This window comes from Euleptes europaea, chromosome 19 (assembly GCF_029931775.1).
Source record: "Euleptes europaea isolate rEulEur1 chromosome 19, rEulEur1.hap1, whole genome shotgun sequence".
In the NCBI taxonomy this organism is placed as follows: Eukaryota; Metazoa; Chordata; class Lepidosauria; order Squamata; family Sphaerodactylidae; genus Euleptes; species Euleptes europaea.
Window position 1 is genome coordinate 21,567,240 of NC_079330.1, and position 18,593 is coordinate 21,585,832.

An 18,593-nucleotide genomic window follows, 5' to 3' on the forward strand; every position below is an offset into this window, starting at 1 on the left:
AGTAGGCATTGCAGCTTTAAAGCCTGCCCCAGCCAAACTGACTTATTTACTACTAATAGGCATTGCAGCTTAAAAACCTTGCCCAGCCAAACCGACTAATTTGCTACTGATAGGCATTGCAACTTTAAAGCCTGGCCCACCCAAACCGACTTATTTGCTACTAGTAGGCATTGCAGCTTTAAAGCCTGGCCCACACAAACCGACTTATTTACTACTAATAGGCATTGCAGCTTGAAAACCTGGCCCAGCCAAACCGACTAATTTGCTACTGATAGGCATTGCAACTTTAAAGCCTGGCCCACCCAAACCGACTTATTTGCTACTGGTAGGCATTGCAGCTTTAAAGCCTGCCCCAGCCAAACTGACTTATTTACTACTAATAGGCATTGCAGCTTAAAAACCTGGCCCAGCCAAACCGACTAATTTGCTACTGATAGGCATTGCAACTTTAAAGCCTGGCCCACCCAAACCGACTTTTTTGCTACTAGTAGGCATTGCAGCTTTAAAGCCTGCCCCAGCCAAACCGACTAATTTGCTACTGGTAGGCAGTGCAGCTTCGGATTGATTGCAGCCCCGCGCATAAACGGAAGCCCGCCAGCCCCGCAGCCCAACGCTGGGGCTGATCTCTCCACGGAAGCGCGCGCGCGCACTGAACCGCCCCCCCCCCAGCCCGAAGTCCGCGGGCTCGATCCCCCGAGCAGGCAGGCGTGCGTGCGTGCGTGCGGCGGGGTGCAGCGCCGCGATGCTGCCTGCGCGCGACTCCCGGGCCGGCGCGCTCTGGCTCTCGGGCCCCTGGGCCGGGCCCCTCCCCGCGGAGCCCCGGCGCCTGGGGGGCGGGGCCTGGCCCGCCCCCTGCCGGCGGTGCCTGGCCCTGCAGCGGCAGCGGCAGCAGCTCCCCGCGCGCAGCCGGCCGGCCCGAGATGCGGCGCTGATCGCCGCCCGGGCAGCAGGTGCGTTGCCGCCGCCGCCGCCGCGTCCCATGATGTGCCTGGAGAGCGACGGCGGGGCGTCGGGCTGCGGCGGCCGCCTCCGCGCCTCGGCCGACGGCGAGGAGGAGCAGGAGGAGGAGGAGGAGGAGCGGGGCTGCTGCGGGCGCGGCGGCGAGGTGCAGACCCTCGCCGCCGCCGCCGCCGCCGCCCCCCGCGCGCCCGGCGGGGCCAAGAGCTCCAAGGCGGCCGCGGCGCCCGGCCTGGGCAGAGCCCGCGTGGCCGCCGCCGGCATCCTCAGCGTGGGCAACGTCCTCAACTACCTGGACAGGTACACGGTGGCAGGTGAGCGGGAGCCTCGGCGGCTTCCCCCCTTTTTTCCCCCCGTTGTGGTCTTCTGACTTCCTTTCAATCTCTCTCTCTCTCTTTTTTTTTAATTATTAGCGCTGTTATTAGTTTGATCAGAATTATTATGGGGGGAGAATTATTATTGGGAGAGTGGCTGTTCGCGTGTCTTTATCTCCCCTCTTCCTTCCCAATTTTTCAACCTTACGCTTCCCCGTTATTCTTCCCCCCTCCTTTTAATTTATCCTGCCCTCTCGTCCATTCCTCTCTTCCTTTTCCTCCTTACGCTTCCCCTTTATTCTTTCCCCCTCCTTTACATTTATCCTGCGCTCTCTTCCGTTCCCCCTCTCTTTCCCCCTCTTTTCCTCCTTTTCAACCTTATACTTCCCCTTTATTCTTTCCCCCTCCTTTTCATTTATTCTGCCCTCTTCCATTCCTCTCTTCCTCTCTCTCTTCCTTTTCCTCCTTACGCCTCCCCTTTATTCTTTCCCCCTCCTTTACATTTATCCTGTGCTCTCTTCCGTTCCCCCTCTATTTCCCCCTCTTTTCCTCCTTTTCCACCTTACACTTCCCCTTTATTCTTCCCCCTCCTTTTCATTTATCCTGCCCTCTCGTCCATTCCTCTCTTCCTTTTCCTCCTTATGCTTCCCCTTTATTCTTTCCCCCTCCTTTACACTTATCCTGCGCCCTCTTCCGTTCCCCCTCTCTTTCCCCCTCTTTTCCTCCTTTTCCACCTTCCACTTCCCCTTTATTCTTCCCCCTCCTTTTCATATATCCTGCTCTCTCTTCCATTCCCTTTCCCCCCCTTTCATGAAGCCTGTTCCCCCGTTCATTGCTCTTCCTCCATTCCGTTTCCCCCTTTCGCTCCATTCTTCCTATTTCCCCTCTTGTTGACCCCCTGCTCTCTATTCCATTCCTCTCTTCCTTCCCTTTTCATGAGGCCTGTCCCCCCATTCATGTCTCTTCCTCCATTCATTTCCCCCTTTTCGCTCCATTCCTATTTCCCCTCTTGTTGACCCCCTGCTCTCTATTCGATTCCTCTCTTTCTCTCTTCCTTCTTTCTCTCTTCCTTCCCTTTTCCTGAGGCCTGTCCCCCCATTCATGTCTCTTCCTCCATTCCATTTCCCCCCTTTCGCTCCATTCCTCCTGTTTCCCCTTGCCCTCCTATTTCCCCTCTTGTTCATTTCCCCCCCAACACTATCTCCCCATTTCTGTAGCCGTTGGTTCCCCTTCCCTTCCCCGTCTTTCCCCCCAGTGCTTCCGCCCCTTTTCTCTCCATCTCTCCCCAGCCGATCAGTCTGCCTGGTTCCATCTGCTCGGGATCTGCCGCATGCTGCTCTGCTGTTAGAAATAAGCAGCTCCCTTGGCTGGAACAGAGACTTGCATACAAAAGCCGCCGGGCCGGGGAAAGAGCCAATGAGGTCTCGTCAGCGCCTGGAAACCAGGCATCCTTCTGGATTTTAGGATGTGCTTCAGGGGATGCCCAGAGTAGAGGGTGGCAGGGATAGATTGGCCCCGTCTCTGCAGGGGGAGGGCATGCTTCAAAAACACAAAATCCCTTATGATGGGCTTTTTGCTGGTGGCTTTGTTTAATCTTGAAATGTCTCTGATTTGGGGCAGGTTGGCTAGAGGTTGGTTCCAGAGCCAAAATATTCTCTCTGCTTCTCCGTTTAAAAACCACCCGCGGGTTGAAAAGATCCTAGGAGGCACCCACTCTTTCTGCACATACGAGCCCCCCTCCCGCACAATGGCTGAATTGCAGCGCTTTAGGTAAAAATGGTTGTGTATAATTGGTCTGGTTTGGAAGGCATTGTTATCCACGCCACCGCGCAAAGTGTGCTCATTTCTCTCTACGCCTTTTCCTTCAGTTTAGCGATCAGTCTTGGGGGGGATTGCTTAGCAAATGGGGTTTCGGCAGTTCTGGCCGTGAACGCTGAGAAGTGCTGGTGCGTTTGCAAATCCCAGATTCTTGGGAGGGGTGCAGTGGGAAAAAGAGAGGGTCGGAGTTGCTGGCGGCTATCTGGATGGTCCAAGGATGACAGGTGGAGCTGCTTGTGAGAGAAGAGGCCCGTTGAACACCCGGGGTCTGCTGGGAAATATGGTTTGTGTCACCTACGTAGCCAGATCACTTTCTTGTCTCCCCCTCCTCCCCAGCCAGTTTTCTGAAACCCAAACAGCACTGCGGTTGGCTGTGGCTTCTGTCTCTTGAAGGCTTTTTTGAGCATCTACGGGTAGCTTGTAAGCAGAGCTCCTTTTTAGCTGGGGTTCTGATTTTTACCTAGAAAGAAGGGGACATGCCAGAAAGTAGCAAGAATAAAGACGTGTGTCTGCCTCCCCCCCCCCAACCTAAATGTTTCAAAATGGTGTAATTCCACAAGACAGTTGTGCATCCCACTTTGCAGTGTTATGGTTCAACATTTCTGCGTTTAGTGGACAGCTTACTAGGTGGGGGCTTGGGCTTCTCACAGTCCCCGGTGGCCAGATAAAATGACTTTGGCCTACCTTGCAGGCCTGTTGCATGGCGGAAGGAGACATAAGTGTGCGTTTTCCCCTTAGCTGGGCTGTGCATGGCAGTAGCTGTAGGCATTCATATTCTGTGCTTAATGGCTTAAACACATTAAGGGGAGGGGCTGTGGCTCAGTGGTAGAGCATCTGCTTGGCATGCAGAAGGTCCCAGGTTCAATCCCTGGCATCTCCAGTTAAAGGGACTAGGCAAGTAGGTGATGTGAAAGACCTCTTCCTGAGACCCTGGAGAGTTGCTGCCAGTCAGAGTAGACAATACTGACTTTGATGGACCAAGGGTCTGATTCGATATAAGACTGCTTCTTGTGTCCATGTATACCTTGCAAGCCTGTTGCATGGTGGAATGAGACAAAAGTGTGTGTTTCCCCCTTAGCTGGGCTGTGCATGACCGTAGCTGTAGGCATTCATATTCCGTGCTTAATGGCGTGTTCTGACTTGCTTCCAAGAAGCTCAGAGCAACATTTAATCCTGCCAACAACCCTGCAAGGTAGCTCAGGCAGAGAGAGATCGGCTTCCTGGGGTTCCCCCGTGCCAGACAGCCGCACTATACAGCATCTTCTATAACGTTTAGCATTTATTTAAGATCACTGAGTGTTCTCAGGGCTGGACTAACTTAAATTGTCAGGAGTGCTGATAAAATTCACCCGTCCCCAGGTTTTGTGAAATAAGGTTGTTGCCAAATGGAACTGAGCCAATTTCTTGTCCAGCTGCTCAGTAAAAGGCAAGGCTGCTCCCACCATCTAGAGTGGAGGGGGGCCCCTGGTTGCTTGCAACAAGCATTTAGTCATGTACATATTTAATTTTATTAATATTTATAAGATTTGTACCCTGCCAGGCAGGGCGGCTCATAAAAACCTCCCCCAAACAGATCACTCAGAAAAACCCTGCTCTGTGTGCTGCTGCTTTCAGAGGTAGAGTGGGAATAGCACACCATACGCTGTAGCAACACATGGATCGCATTGCAAAGTGCTCTCATGGTGGAAAGTGCCATCAAGTCAAAGCCGACTTATGGCAGCCCTTTGGGGTTTTCAAGGCAAGAGACATTCAGAGGTGGTTTGCCATTGCCTGCCTCTGCGTAGCAACCCTGGTCTTCCTTGGTGGTCTCCCATCCAAGTACTAACCTTGGCTGACCTTGCTTAGCTTTCGAGATCTGATAAGATCGGGCTCGCCTGGGCCATCCAGGTCAGGGCAGCACTTTCTTAGATTGCTTTAAAAGAGGATTCCTGGATGGATAAGCCCATTAATGGTTATTAGCCATGATGGCTAAATTAGCTCGCATGTTCAGAGGTGGTGTACCTCTGAATGCCAGTTTCTGGGGGCAGCAGCAGGGGTGAGGCCGTGGCCTTTGCCATCCAGGCCTTCTAGGGTATCTGGCTGGCCACCGTGGCTCGTATACATCCTGTCTTACAGCTTGTTAAAAAGTCGCTTCTGAATGAAGTCATTGACTAATGTGTGAACGCACCGGTTGGGTGTTTTGAGGAATGTGGCAGAAGCCTTCCAATAAATGATTTTTTTAAAAAGGTTTTGCATTTTCTTACAAAGAACTAAAAAACACAAAGAAATTTTGGGCAGGTGGGGAGGGGACCCATTTTGTATCATTGGAATTTTAGATATTTTTGCTTCACACGCAGAAACGCCCTCCTTTGAATTTCCAAAGACCAGGGATCCTTATTTTTTCTCTTCCTGGATCCTAATGTCCATTAGAAATGAGACCTGAAGTTGACGACTTACAGGAAATAGAGAGTATTGAGGGGACTTCTGATAGCAAAGAATGTACAGAGTGGCCATTTTTCAGGAAGGCCAGGAAATGTCTGTCTAAACAGTTACTGGGAGGGTATCAGGGCTGCTCCATGGAATAAATGGCATAATGGATCATAGCATCTTGTTTCATATTGTCCTTTGTAAGCTAGGCCTCTGGTGTTGGAGTCCTTAAAAGCTGAAATGGGTTCCCACTGGGCATAGCTGTTGGTCAGGACTTAGGTTACCATCTGGTTACATAATGGTTGGACTCTACTTTTGGATGGATGGGCTGTGGCTCAGTGGTAGAGTATCTGCCTGGCACGCAGAAGGTCTCAGGTTCAATCCCCGGCATCTCCAGTTAAGGATCAGGTCATAGGTGATGTGAAAGATGTCCTCCGGAGACCCTGAAGATTGCCAGTCTGAGTAGACAATATTGATTGTGATGGACAAGGGTCTGATTCAGTATAAGGCAGCTTCATGTGGGTAGATGCCCCGTGGTTCTGATCTTGCATACCTGTCTTTCTTGGAAACGTAGGGCAAGAAAATTCTCCTCAACGGTAGATTTAAATCAGTTTTTTATGTCCATTTTCAAAAATGTATCATTTCATCAGTTACTAAGGTATGGATATGATACCTGTCACTTTCAAAGAGATGAACTTGTTTTCTATGCGACTATCCCTAGGTACCATCCTTTGAATTGTTATAGCATTTAAATCACAGCAAGTATGCTTCGTTGAGATATCTATTCTAACCAAAGATTTTTACTGGCATTGCTTCTTGCTGATTTTGTTCACCTTCACAACAACCCTCTAAGGTAGGCTTGGCTAAGACTGTCTTGTCTATGCACGCAGTTTTATGGAAGAGGAAAGGTTTGATTGTGGGTTGTTACCCTTCCACTTCCAAAATCAGAGCTGAAACAATTACACCATCCTGCCTTTATGGTAATATGTTCTGGTGGAGAATTACAATATCTCCAAAAGATAGGGTAATAAGAAACAACTAATTGCCAATATGTTATCCTACTCTGTAATCTGCACACGCAAATAGTATTGAGGACAGCCATGGCAAAGTGTCTGCATTATTTGTTTGGGTTTTTATAATCCCATTTTTCTCCCAAATAAGGTCCTAAAGCGGCCTTACAACAACATTATCCCCTTCTCCTTTTTATCCTCCCAGTAACAGCCCTGCGAGGTAGATGAGACCGAGGAAGAGAGTTGACTGCCTCAAGGTTAGAGTGGTGGAGTGGGGATTTGAACACGGCTCTCCCAGACCCGAGTCCTGCACTCTTATGTGGCTTACCATATTGTAATGGCTGCCATGGGGGAGGAATCTGAGGTGACCTCCGTGCGGTAGCCGTTTTGTGTGTGTGTTGCTGCCCATCATTACGGTGAGAAGGTACGTGGTGGAGTTTCCCCCCCCCTTTCCTTAATGAGGATTAGAACCTTGAAGTTGATGTGGGCTGTCACTATGGGCCAATATAATTGGATTGTGACTTGGGTACAAGTCCTGGGGAGCTTTTCCTTATGAATGGAAATGCAGCAGCACCGAGGCAATGAAAATATTAATTAAGGTTAACTCCCGAGCCTGTAATATTTTTCTTAATCTATTCCCCCCCCCCGTTTCTAATTTGGAATCGGTGATTCAGCATGTTTTTTTGGATTAACCTGGCATTCAGCTCCAGACAGGTGTCAGGCGTGTGCATGTGTGTTGTGTGAATCAGGTCACCAGGTGAAAAATCCGGTTTGTATCTCAGGGCAGGTGGCAATTAGCATACGCTGCGCTCTTAAACCTTCAAAGCACATTACGCTCGTTAATAACTCCAGAGATTTGCCATGTGGACTCTGCCCCAATTGGAGAGGAGGAAATGGAATCAGAGGTTGGGACATCTGCGAGGCCAGAAATACAGCATGTGTCAGAACTGAGACTGGTTTCTGCCCTGGCCACATCCTTGTTTTTAGCAGATAAGTCACAGCTAAAGTTGGCTCGGCGATGCAATCCAGGTATTTGTGCGTCAGTTTCCTGATTCCTGGTTTGCAGCGCATGTTTTTTACCTGTTGACCTTGGGCTGTAAGGGACAGGATGTCAGTTGAGGACCAAAGGGACCTGGTTCGAACCCCCGCTTTGCCCTGGAAGCGCTCCAAGTGACCTTGGGCCTGCCATACTCTCTCTCAGCCTGCCTCGCAGGGTGGTTGTGTTAGAGAATATACTCCAGCAGCCATAAATGCTGATTTGCTAGCCGGCAGGCTTCCTAGTTGAGACAGTACGCTGGAACGTTGTTGACCATGTGGGCACTTCGGGAATGTTGAGAACAGGTCGTTGGGGGCACTGCAAGATGCAGTTACGGAGGTTGGACCCAGTTCATAAAACATTGGGAGGCTCTTCAAAGTGCTAGGAAGTTGCAAGCCAAGCATCCTCCCACGATGGAGACAGCTGTTTCCAAATGAGTGTTCCCTGCAGACACAAAGGTGATGCCTTCTGGGCTTTTTCTAAAGCACCTCCCACTCCATTGAAGTGCAGGAGAGCAATAATTGGCTCCCTGTTTCAGGGAAGTGGCAAGCAGGCACCAGGAAACACATTGGTGGGTCTTACGGGGGGGGGGCGCCCATGGGGAGCACTGCAGTAAGCTGTTGCCCTAGAGGTCGAAGGTGAGGGGCCGTGGCTCAGCTGTAGAGCATCTGCTTGGCGTGCAGACGGTCCCAGGTTCAATCCCTGGCATCGCCAGTTAAAAGGACTAGGCAAGTAGGTGATGTGAAAGACCTCTGCCCGAGACCCTGGAGAACCGCTGCCGGTCTGCGTAGACAATACTGACTTTGATGGACCAAGGGTCCGATTCAGTATAAGGCAGCTTCAGGTGTTTGTGTGTGAAAGGTTGGGTGAATGCATCCCTAGGCAGCATAAAACCGTACAATATGGGGGCCTTAAAACCATACAGTGTGGGGCACAAGGATAGCCCCCCCCACTGGCAGTTCTTGCTACTCCTACTATCACTTCTCACTTGGGCAATTAATGCCGCAGCCTTGTGCTCTCTGCCCTCTGTCTAGCGGGGGAGGAAAGGAGATGCCACAGCTTCCATCTTTTGGTGGTGGGTTGCATGCTGAGTGGGTAAGAGGTGGGCAGGCCCAGTGCTTTGCAGGAAACCTTGGTTCTGAGAAGGGAGCTAGAGAGAGACTTCTAATACCCTAACGCAGCGGGTTCCAAACTTTTTGAGTCATGGAGCACTTTTCAGGAAAGCTGTTTTTCACAGAGCACTAATTTCCACCTAGCACCTATATACTAAACCGAATGACAGTAGTATTTTTCTTTCCAATCTCTTCACGGAGCACTGGGAGATGTTTCGCAGAGCACCAAGTGCTCTCTGGAGCACAGTTTGGGAACCGCTGCCCTAACGGAACAGTAACTTCTCCAGTTCCTTGGGCAAAACTGACAGTTAAATCATCTTGATTGATACCTAGCAGTTCGTGCAGATGACACATTGATGGGCCCTACACATCTTAATCAGTGCTCAGGCAGGATTCTTGAAAGGGCTTTCCTGGGGTTGCCAGCTCCGGGTTGGGAAATGCCTGGAGATTTGGGGGTGGAACCTGAGGAGGGCGAGGTTTGGGGAGGGGTCTCAGCGGGGTATAATGCCAGGGAGTCCACCTTCCAAAGCAGCTATTTGCTCCAGGGGAACTGATCTCTGTAACCTGGAGACCAGTTGTAATTCCTGGAGATCCCCAGCCATCAGCTGGAGCCTGGCAACCCTTGGCCGCTTCCCCCAAAGCGGTGGCCAGGAATATAGCCTGACATCTTGAGTGTCTGCTCTGCAGCTATGCACTTCCATCCCCTGGAGGGCCAAATTTTACGTCTCAAAAGCGTCTGGCTAAAGGTATTATTTGAGTAAGCATTTGGTGGACAAGGATAAACACAGTTTAGTAATACCAACAACTCCGCGAGTAAATACAGCTTAACGTTTTTCAAGCAGGGCTACATTGCTGGCTGCCACTGCAAACACACCTACCCCTTCATTGCAGAGATTGCAAGAGAGTGTCGAAGGGCTTCTGGCATGGCCCACTGCCAGATTCATTCATTTGCATTTCTGGCCGCCATCAAAAAACCCTTTTCTTAGCCGGATCAGAGATGGCGCTCGACAGGATTCACGTTCCTGGCTGCCATTGCAGACCTTCTCGTTCCAATCCAAGGCTGCTATTGACTGGCTTGACATTCCTGGCTGCCCCTGTGAATCCTAACAGGTCCCAATCTGAGGATGCTTCAGGTGGGTGAAGATATGAATGCTCTCCCAGCAATCCATCCTGTGTGTGCATTGGTTTGTGCAATGCTGGACCACTGGCCACAGGAGGCAGGCTAAGCGTCCTAACAAGGTGGGGAGAACACCTGTACGGTAGAAGCAAACTATCTGTTGGGGGAAGAGCCTGAATAATCAGTGAGCAAATAAGTCCACAGTGCAGAAGTTTAGCTTCCTTGGGAGAATGGTTGGGAAACCAAGGATGTGCTCTGCAGCCGGATTTTACTGTGTGAAATGGCAAAATCCACTTGCAAACGATCATTCAAGTGCATTGAAAGGTGATTGAAAGTGCATTATTCAGTAAGTGTGAAAGCACCCAAAATGAAAAGCTGAAACAGCTTTTTTTTTTTTGTAGAGATGGCTGAAGATATGAAAAATTCAAATTCCTTAAGGATTTAGGGCTGAGGGGAAAGACCAACAACCCATATTTCCTTCCATAGCTAGTTATTTAGTTATACCCTGCTTTTTCTGCCCAGCGGGGACCTGAAGTGGCTTACAAAATTATGCTCCCTATCTCTATCATATTCTCACAACCACCACCCTGTGAGGCGGAAGAGGGAGAGAGACCGGCTATAACCGCTACACCACAGCGTCTCTCACTTTTGGCCTTGGCCCTCTTGCTGTATCATGACAGAGTTCCGAACCGAGCGGCGCTCCATCTGGGTTGCCAACTTCCCAGAGCGGAAGCTGCTCTTGTGCCCGCGAGATCTGCCGAGGGTGACATTTTTCACGGCTTTAGAAATAAGCACCGTTGCCCTCTCGTCTTTGCGGGTCGCGCGTCTGTTAAAGACTCCGGAGCAGGGAGCTGCTTGGAAAGAAAGTTGGCAATCCAACCCCCCCCCCAAGAGCGGAAGCACCTTTGCCTACGGTATCCCGGCCGTAATATCTTGAGCCCATGCCAAAAAGGAGCTGCCCACCACCTGGCTGTTTCCTGTTGAGCTGTGTGTGGTGTCGCTAAGAAAGGAAATTGTGAGGATATGAGCGAGCGGGTTGTCATCGGAGGCAATTAGAAGTCCAGGTGAGAGAACTGTGCAGCAGCATTCCAGAGAAGCCTCTTTGGCACGGGGTGTTAAAAATATATATACTCACAGGTGACGTTTCCGGGGAAGTCACGTTGCTTTCAGGGCTAAGGAATGTTGTTTTGCGGTGCACGCTGCCACTGACTCATTCGTTGCATATCTCTTTTTGTGATTCCTCTTACATTTTTCCTGGTTGTCAACCTTGTACACAAATACCTCTCTCTGTCTAGTACAATGTTGCCCCGCCCCGCCTTTAGGGAGGCTCGGAGCCGTGTGCGCGGTCCCGCCTTACTCAGTGAATCCTCCCAACAACCCTGTGAGGCGGGTTAGCTTCTGAGAGTAGGGCTCACCTGAGATCACCTGCGGAACTTCGTGGCTGAGTGGGCATTTGAACTCATGTAATCCAGATCCTAATCTAACCAGAGTAACAATGCTGCCTCTCAGAGCTGTCTTATGTTTTTAAAACACTTTTTTTTCATGTAAGGGCAGAACTTGCAGAGATTCTCTCTTTGTAAGGTGATTACTGTGTTCAGGCTACATTCTCTTCCTCCCCCTTTTCAATCTGGCATAGTATTGCAGGAATGTAAAATGACCTTTTTGGATTGCTACCCAAAGTCTGTATAGTCCAGTTTGCCGTTTCCCAGAGAGGCTAATCAGGTGCCTCTCAGAAAAGCTCAGACAGGTTCCCCCGCTGTTGCCCTCCCCAGTGACTAGTACTCAGAGATACACTGCCTCTGAACATGGGGGTTCTGTTTTGCCTTTGTGGTGATGAACTACTGATGGACTTATCTGTCCTGAATGTGCCCCAACCCAGTTCTCCTGTTAAAGCCAACTGGGGAGGGGCTGTGGCTCAGTGATAGAGCATCTGCTTGGCGTGCAGAAGGTCCCAGGTTCAATCCCCGGCATCTCCAGTTAAAGGGCTAGGCAAGTAGGTGATGTGAAAGACCTCTGTCTGCGACCCTGGAGAGCCGCTACCAGTCTGAGTAGACCAATACTGACTTTGATGGACCAAGGGTCTGATTCAGTATAAGGCAGCTTCATGTGTTCATGTGAACTGGTGCCTGTCTCGGCTTCTTGTGGCAATGCATCCCCCAGTCTAATCAGATTGAACAATATCTTTTGTTTCCTCTCAGTCTGTTGCCCATCAAATTAATTGAATGTCCCTAAGTATTATGGGAGAGGAAGAAAATGTTCTCTCTACACGATGTGTAATTTTAGACAGACCCCGTAATACACAGGGTATGGCGGGACTAAAACCAGAATTATCCATCACATTTTTATCCTGCTGTTCCTTCAAGGAGCTGAGAACGATGCATGTGGTTCTCCCGTCCTTGACTTTATCCTGAGACCCCTGTGATGTAGGCCAGGCTAAGAGAGAAGCACAGGCCAAAAGTCACCCAGTGTTTTGTTGCTGAGCAGGGATTTGATCCTGCGTCTCTCCCCAGTCTTAGATTAGAGCTGTACTTATTTATTAACTATGGTCTTTTATGCATAGCTGTTTCACTCGCCGTCATCCCTCCGACGACTTCGGGTGTTTTGCCTGTGTTTTCAAATTTGAGATGAAACCGGTCCCTCAAAACGCAGGGGTAGAGCGAGGCGACGGTCGGAAACGGCACGCATAATCCAAACAAAGACCTGAAGTGGTTGGAGGGGTGATGGTGAGTGAAACCGCCATGCATAAAGAGAACTATATTTATACCCCACCTTTCTCCCCAATGGGGACCCAGTGCAGCTTACATTATTCATTCCGCCATCTTATTCTTGCAAAAATCCTTTGAGGAAGGTTAGACTGAGAGTGTGCGGCTGGCCCAAGATCGTGCGGAAAGCTTCTATGGCAGAGTGCGGGATTTGAACCGGGGTCACCCAGATCTGAGTCCGACACTCTGCTATACCACGCTGGCTCCTTTTGCATGTCCGTGAACTGAAACCAGTTTCAGAGTCAAGAGTCCCTAGGTCTTTTGTTGTGGAATGCATGGGCAAGTGTAAAAATTAAACCACTTATTTGCCTTACGGTTGCTGCATTTGGTTTTGCAGCAGCGGACAGCTGTTAAGGCTCAATTCGAGGAGACTTCCTCAGAAGGTTGTGGAATTTCCTTCCTTTACATACTGGGCAGATGCTCACAAATGAGGCATCCCGTGAGCCTCTAGGCGGCCACTTAAGAGTTGGCAAATTGATCAAGATCCATTTCAAATCAACCCCTTTTTTTAATTAAGAGAGCCTAATTAACATGCGGTTCTCACAAATGCATAATTCAGTTTGTGCAACCGGCTGCCCCAAGATCTAGCGATAGCCATTAGCATAAGTAGTTTTAAATGGGGATGAGGTAAATTTGTGGAGGCTATTAAACGTGATGGCTAAATGGAGCCTGCATGTTCAGAGGCAGTATGCCAGTTGCTTGGGATGGGGCACAGCAGGAGGAGGCTTCTCCACCCTGATTGTAGGTCTTCTGAGGCATCTTCTTGGCTATTGAAGGAAGCAGGAGGCCGGGTCTTTGGGCTGGTCCAGCAGGCCTGTTCTTATGTCAAGGTCTGTCAGTCAGAGCTAGATAGGGGTCTCAAATTATGAGGACCCCTAAACACCAAAAAAAAAAAAAAGTTACCTTCTTTTTGGAATGCTATAGGGCCGCTTTCAGGTTACCAAGCCTGAATTGGGAAAATTCCTGGAGATTTGGGGGCAGAGCCTGGGGAAGGTGGATTTTGGAGAGGGGAGAATGCTCAGCGAGGATGTGATGCCATAGAGTCCACCCTCCGAAGCTGCCGTTTTCTCTGGGGGAACCGATCTCCCTTGTCCGGCAATCAGTTGTAGTTCCAGGAGAACTTCAGGTCCTACCTGGAGGAGAACAACCCTTGGACTCTTAAATTTGACAAAGTTTAGGGCCTCAGCATGGCATAATCAGGCTGGGTTGGCAGGGATTGGGCCCCAAGGGGCCAGAGTTTTGGGTCTGGGGTGAGGAGGAGCCGGCAGTCAGAACCAGAGGAGAGAAATGCAGACGTCACTCTCCTAGTGTGAACAAAATGTGGGTTGGTGCTTTTGACCTGTGCATTTACTCTTTTTCCGCACACACCTCTGTTTGATCTATGCCAGCTCAGTGGCAAAAGGAACACAGTTTGTGAATCACCGTACGTCTCTGGAAGGTATTGTGTGTGTAGCGGCTCTTCAATTTCCTGTTGGCCAAGCTCCGTTTAGACCTACGCCCTGCTTTCCAAAGTGGCCAGCCAGTTGTCTCCAGAAGTAGGGTTGCCAACCTCCAGGTGCTAGCTGGAGATCTCCCACTATTACAACTGATCTCCAGCCGACAGAGATCAGTTCACCTGGAGAAAATGGCCGCTTTGGCCATTGGACTCTATGGCATTGAAATCCCTCCCCTTGCCAAAACCCGCACTCCTCAGGCTCCACACCCAAAACCTCCTGCCAGTGGTGAAGAGGGTCATGGCAACCCTATCCAGAAGGCCTACGAGCAGGGCATGGAGGCAACAGCTCTCTTTTGCTGCCCCTTCAACAGTTGACATTTGGAGGCATTTTGTCCACCTGGAGGTCCCATTCCTGGCTAAAAAGGACCTTTTTCAGACCAAAGGTTCCACCTAGTCTGGCGTCCTCCTGTTTCCTGCTGTGACCAGCCATATTGTCCTTGGAAGCCAACCAGCATTCCTGCTGTCCCGCCCACCCCAGTGCTCAGAGGTAGAGTGCTTTTTCGTGGAGGCTCTATTCCTAACCGTTACAGCTAATAAGAACAGAAGAAAAGGCTTGCTGGGCCCGGCCAGAGGTCCATCTAAGCCAGCTGGGTTCTCAGCAAGGTGCTTTTTCTTTTCAATTACCTTTTCTTTCTTTGCCATATGAATGGCCAATCAGCGGCACTCCTGCACAGGAGCTGGAGGGGCCTGATTTTTTGTTTTGAGCCAGGCACGTAGTGCAGCCTGCTCTCCATTCGAGTGGCATCTGTTCAAAAGTGCATACGTAAAGCAAACTGGGGTGCTTTCCAGAAAGGCATTCTCTGAAACGTGTCGTCCCCATTGGCTGGTGGCAGTGAGAATCTGTCGGGTGCACGTTTTTTTCTGGCCACATGCAGAAATGTACTCCGAGTAATCCCAAGTAAATCCAGGAGTTAATTCTTGTGGGGGGGAGCCCCTGTGTAGAGCGATTTGAGAATGCGACTCCAAATACTGTTCATCGAGAGAGCAGTATATCCAGCGCAAACAGCCTGTGCGTAAAAGGCCACAGAGACTCTACGTCCCGACCACCGGGGATCCTTCAGTCTTTCTCTGGCCATTTATTCATGGGAGGTTTTGCCTTTGATTTGCTACTCTTTAGATGCACACTTTCCCCATCCAGATTCTCGAAACTCAACAATAAGCCCCCAGGCAGAGTTTGGAGAATTTGGACTGTGCACCTAGAGAGCGGCAAATCCAAGGCAAACCCTCCCGTGCATAAATGGCCTCTGGCTCAGCGTACTGATAGCTGCCTGCTTAATCGTTGCCTTCCTCCACAGTCTTAAGACTAGAAGTTTTTTTGTTTAAATCTGCAGAATTTTGTACTCGATACTCAATAGTAAAAGATTTATTCCCTCCCTGCGTGCCCAGAAGTTTCTCTAGCCCTTAACCATGAATCTTTTTCTTTGAGTATACCCCCCAAAAAAGTGTTTGTAAAGCTTAAGTTTTAGCTGATTAAACCAGGAAATCTTTAAATACCAACATTTTAACAGTCCGATGGTGAGAGGAATATAAAAAGGAGGGGGCTGAATGCTGCTGCAGCAACATGAATTTTAATGCGGTTTATAAGTTGTATTCGTCCTGAGCTGTTCAAACTGCTGACTAACTTTCCCGGGTAATCTTTCTTTGAAGCATCTGCCGTTCTGCTTGTTTCCTGCAGATGTAGTGTTTATATTGTTAACCATATTCTACTAAAGGCTGAACAAGCGGGTTTGCCTGCAGTTTTGAAACCTGGGAAGTGCTGATTTTGCATTAGGCAAGTAAAGGGAGCTTCTTCTTTTTTTAAAGGGTGCTTATATAAGATGGGTAAATGGTGGGGTTACTTTGTGGGGGTGGGGGAAAGAGAGAAAGAAATGGAAGGATCATAATGTTCTGGATTCTGTGCCCAATATTCTGCAAATGATGTTTCATGGAAGGAACTTTCTGCCTTTCCCAATCTAATTTGGCCTGCTTCATTGAGAATGGTGTTAGATGTGACCCAGATCAGAACTCCAGGGCCAGCTACTTGAACAGATTCAGGGTCATAGTCAACACGATGGAGGCTGCCACTTTTAGCCCTTAATCTGGCCTCTTCATGTATAAAGCAAGGGCCAGCCAGGTAAGGTGATGGGCGGAAGATTCAGGATGGAGAAAAGAAAGCACTTCTTCATACAGTGTGTAATTTTCCTGTGGGATTCACTGCCACAAGATGTTGCGCTGGGAAAATAAGTCGTTCCATTTGACTGTCTTAAGTCTGCTGCCCATCAGCTGCTTTTGATGAGCCCAACTTCTAGTATTATGGGAAAGGGAAAATAAGCTCATGTTCTCTCTACTTTCTCTGTGTGTAAAGTGCTGTCAAGTTGTAGCTGGTTTATGGCAACCCAGTAGGGTTTTCAAGGCAAGAGACTGAGAGAGGTGGTTTGCCATTGCCTTCCTCTGCATAGCGACCCTGGTATTCCTTGGTGGCCTCCCATCTAAGTACTTGCCAGGACCGACCCTGCTTAGCTTCTGAGATCTGCCAAGATCGGGCTTGCCTGGGCCATCCAGGTCAGGGCCCTCTGCTTTCTCTGCACCACATATAACTTTTATAATAGTGCCAGCTTAAGAACACAAATCAAATCAAATTTTATTAATACGGTCCATTGACCAGTCACTTGTTAATACATCAGAGTATCTAGACTTGATAGTTTTGTACCGTAGGGTTACAAACTGCTTGTATAAATAAAGGTATAAGATCAATGAAAACAACCCCTGGTTAAAATTATCACCTTAAAATTATAACGTGTATGAACAATCCTTTTCCAACAAAGTACTGCGTATTTTAATAGCAACAGCGCAGAACTTGGCAGCATCTTAAAGACACTTTCCTGGGAGTTAGTCCCGCTGAATAGATCCAGGTAGGACTCTGAGTCGACATGTTAAGGATTGCTCTCTAAATCTCTAAATGTGCCCCCCTAAGTCATCTACTATCCTCCAACTTCCTTGCGTGTGTGACCAGCAGACCCCTGTTTCACTTGAAGGAACAGAGAGGTGCCTAAATTTAGGTCCCCATTCTAAGGCAACGTTTTCTGCCTCCGTCTTTGGTAGCACATGGGGATGTGTGGAAAAAGAACGAAGTCTGCATTGCCCTTCAGAATAGCAAGAGCAGATTACACCGTATGCAGTTGAAATCCTGGAAACCAGATTCATGTAGTTCACGGCTCCTGCGGGCCCGAAAGGGAGAGGCACAAAGTTGCTTCTAATTTTGAAAATGGGGGGGGGGGAGCAACAAAATGGCCTTTTGTGTGAGGAACTGTGGTTATAAGAGTATGCTGTAATTACACACGTCCTTTCCAATGACAACCTTAGCATATTAATGTATATAATTTAGAATATATAATTTAGATTCTGCTGTAGTGTTGTCACCGTTTTTAACAGGAGGACTTTGGGGGTCTGTGAGTAGCAAAATAATTCTTTTTTTTTTTTTAAGAGATATCCTGGGGAGTGTGGGAATGGGGAACCGGTGTGTGCTTGCGTCCCCTGAAGTCTTGGGTATCAAGATGAGTGATCCAGGTCCTACAGAGCCATTTCCCACTACTTCATATGCATGGGAACCTGTGTAGTATAATTGTTAGACTAAGGTGCCATTTATACAGCCCAAATAATGCACTTTCAGTCCACCTTCACTGCACAACGATCGTTTGCAAGTGGATTTTGCCAGTTCCCACGGTAAAATCCACCTTCAAAGTGCATTGGAAGTGGATTGAAAGTGCATTTGGGCTGTGTGAATAGCACCTTAGTATCAGACTGGAGGACCCAGGTCTGAGGCCATTCTCTGCTGTTAGGATTGCCAACTGCCAGGTACTAGCTGGCGATCTCCTGCTATTGCAACTGATCTCCAGCTGACAGAGATCAGTTCCCCTGGAGAAAATGGCCATTTTGGTAATTGGACTTTATGGCACTGAAGTCCTTCCCCTCCCCAAACCCTGCCCTCGTCAGGTTCTGCCCCAATAATCAGGTATTTCCCAACTCCATTGGCAACCCTAAGGGTGGTAGTTGTGAGGATAAAAGGTAGGACAGGAGAATGATGTTATAAGTAACTTTGAGTCTCCTATTTAGCCTTGCCAACTTCCTGGAGAGAGAAAATGGCCTGCCCCATATAGATGCTTAATGGGTTTTTTTAAAAATTTGATGATGTTATTTATAGCCATGCCATGAGAAACTTCAGCTGCCCATTTCCACATATTAAGCCTCTATTTAAAAGAGAGGACATTTTTCTGCAGGCCCATTGGCAACCCTATCCTCGTTGGGGAGAAAAGCAGGGGTATAAATATGCATACGTTCGGTTTTGAACCTCGAACGGTCTGTACACGTTCCCTTTGAAAAGGCAAGGTGGACTCTTTTAGCCAGTGGCCACATGTGTAACTTGCTCTGGGGAGCACAAGTCGCACTTTTTAAAAACTGCAAATTACTGAGGCTCCAGCGGCGTTGTGCATTACTCCCTGTCGCTGAGCTATAGCCTGTTGCTCAAAACTTTGGCCTGTTGACAAGTAAGGAAATTGGCTTGCCACAGAATAGTTGCTGGGGCAGAAT

General features: G+C 49.0%; 1 protein-coding gene across 2 annotated transcripts in view; it reads left to right on the top strand.

Moving 5' to 3' along the window:
- The first annotated feature begins 979 nt into the window (after nt 1-979).
- Nucleotides 980-18,593, top strand: part of LOC130491376 (sphingosine-1-phosphate transporter SPNS2-like) — a 122,981-nt gene continuing 105,367 nt past the window's right edge. For both annotated transcript variants that reach the window (XR_008933861.1, XM_056865096.1), the window contains exon 1: nt 980-1,271. Coding sequence is in view for 1 of the 2 variants with exons in the window: in XM_056865096.1 (XP_056721074.1) it covers nt 980-1,271 (292 nt within the window). In the remaining variant the exon portion in view is untranslated. The remainder of the gene's footprint in view (nt 1,272-18,593) is intronic.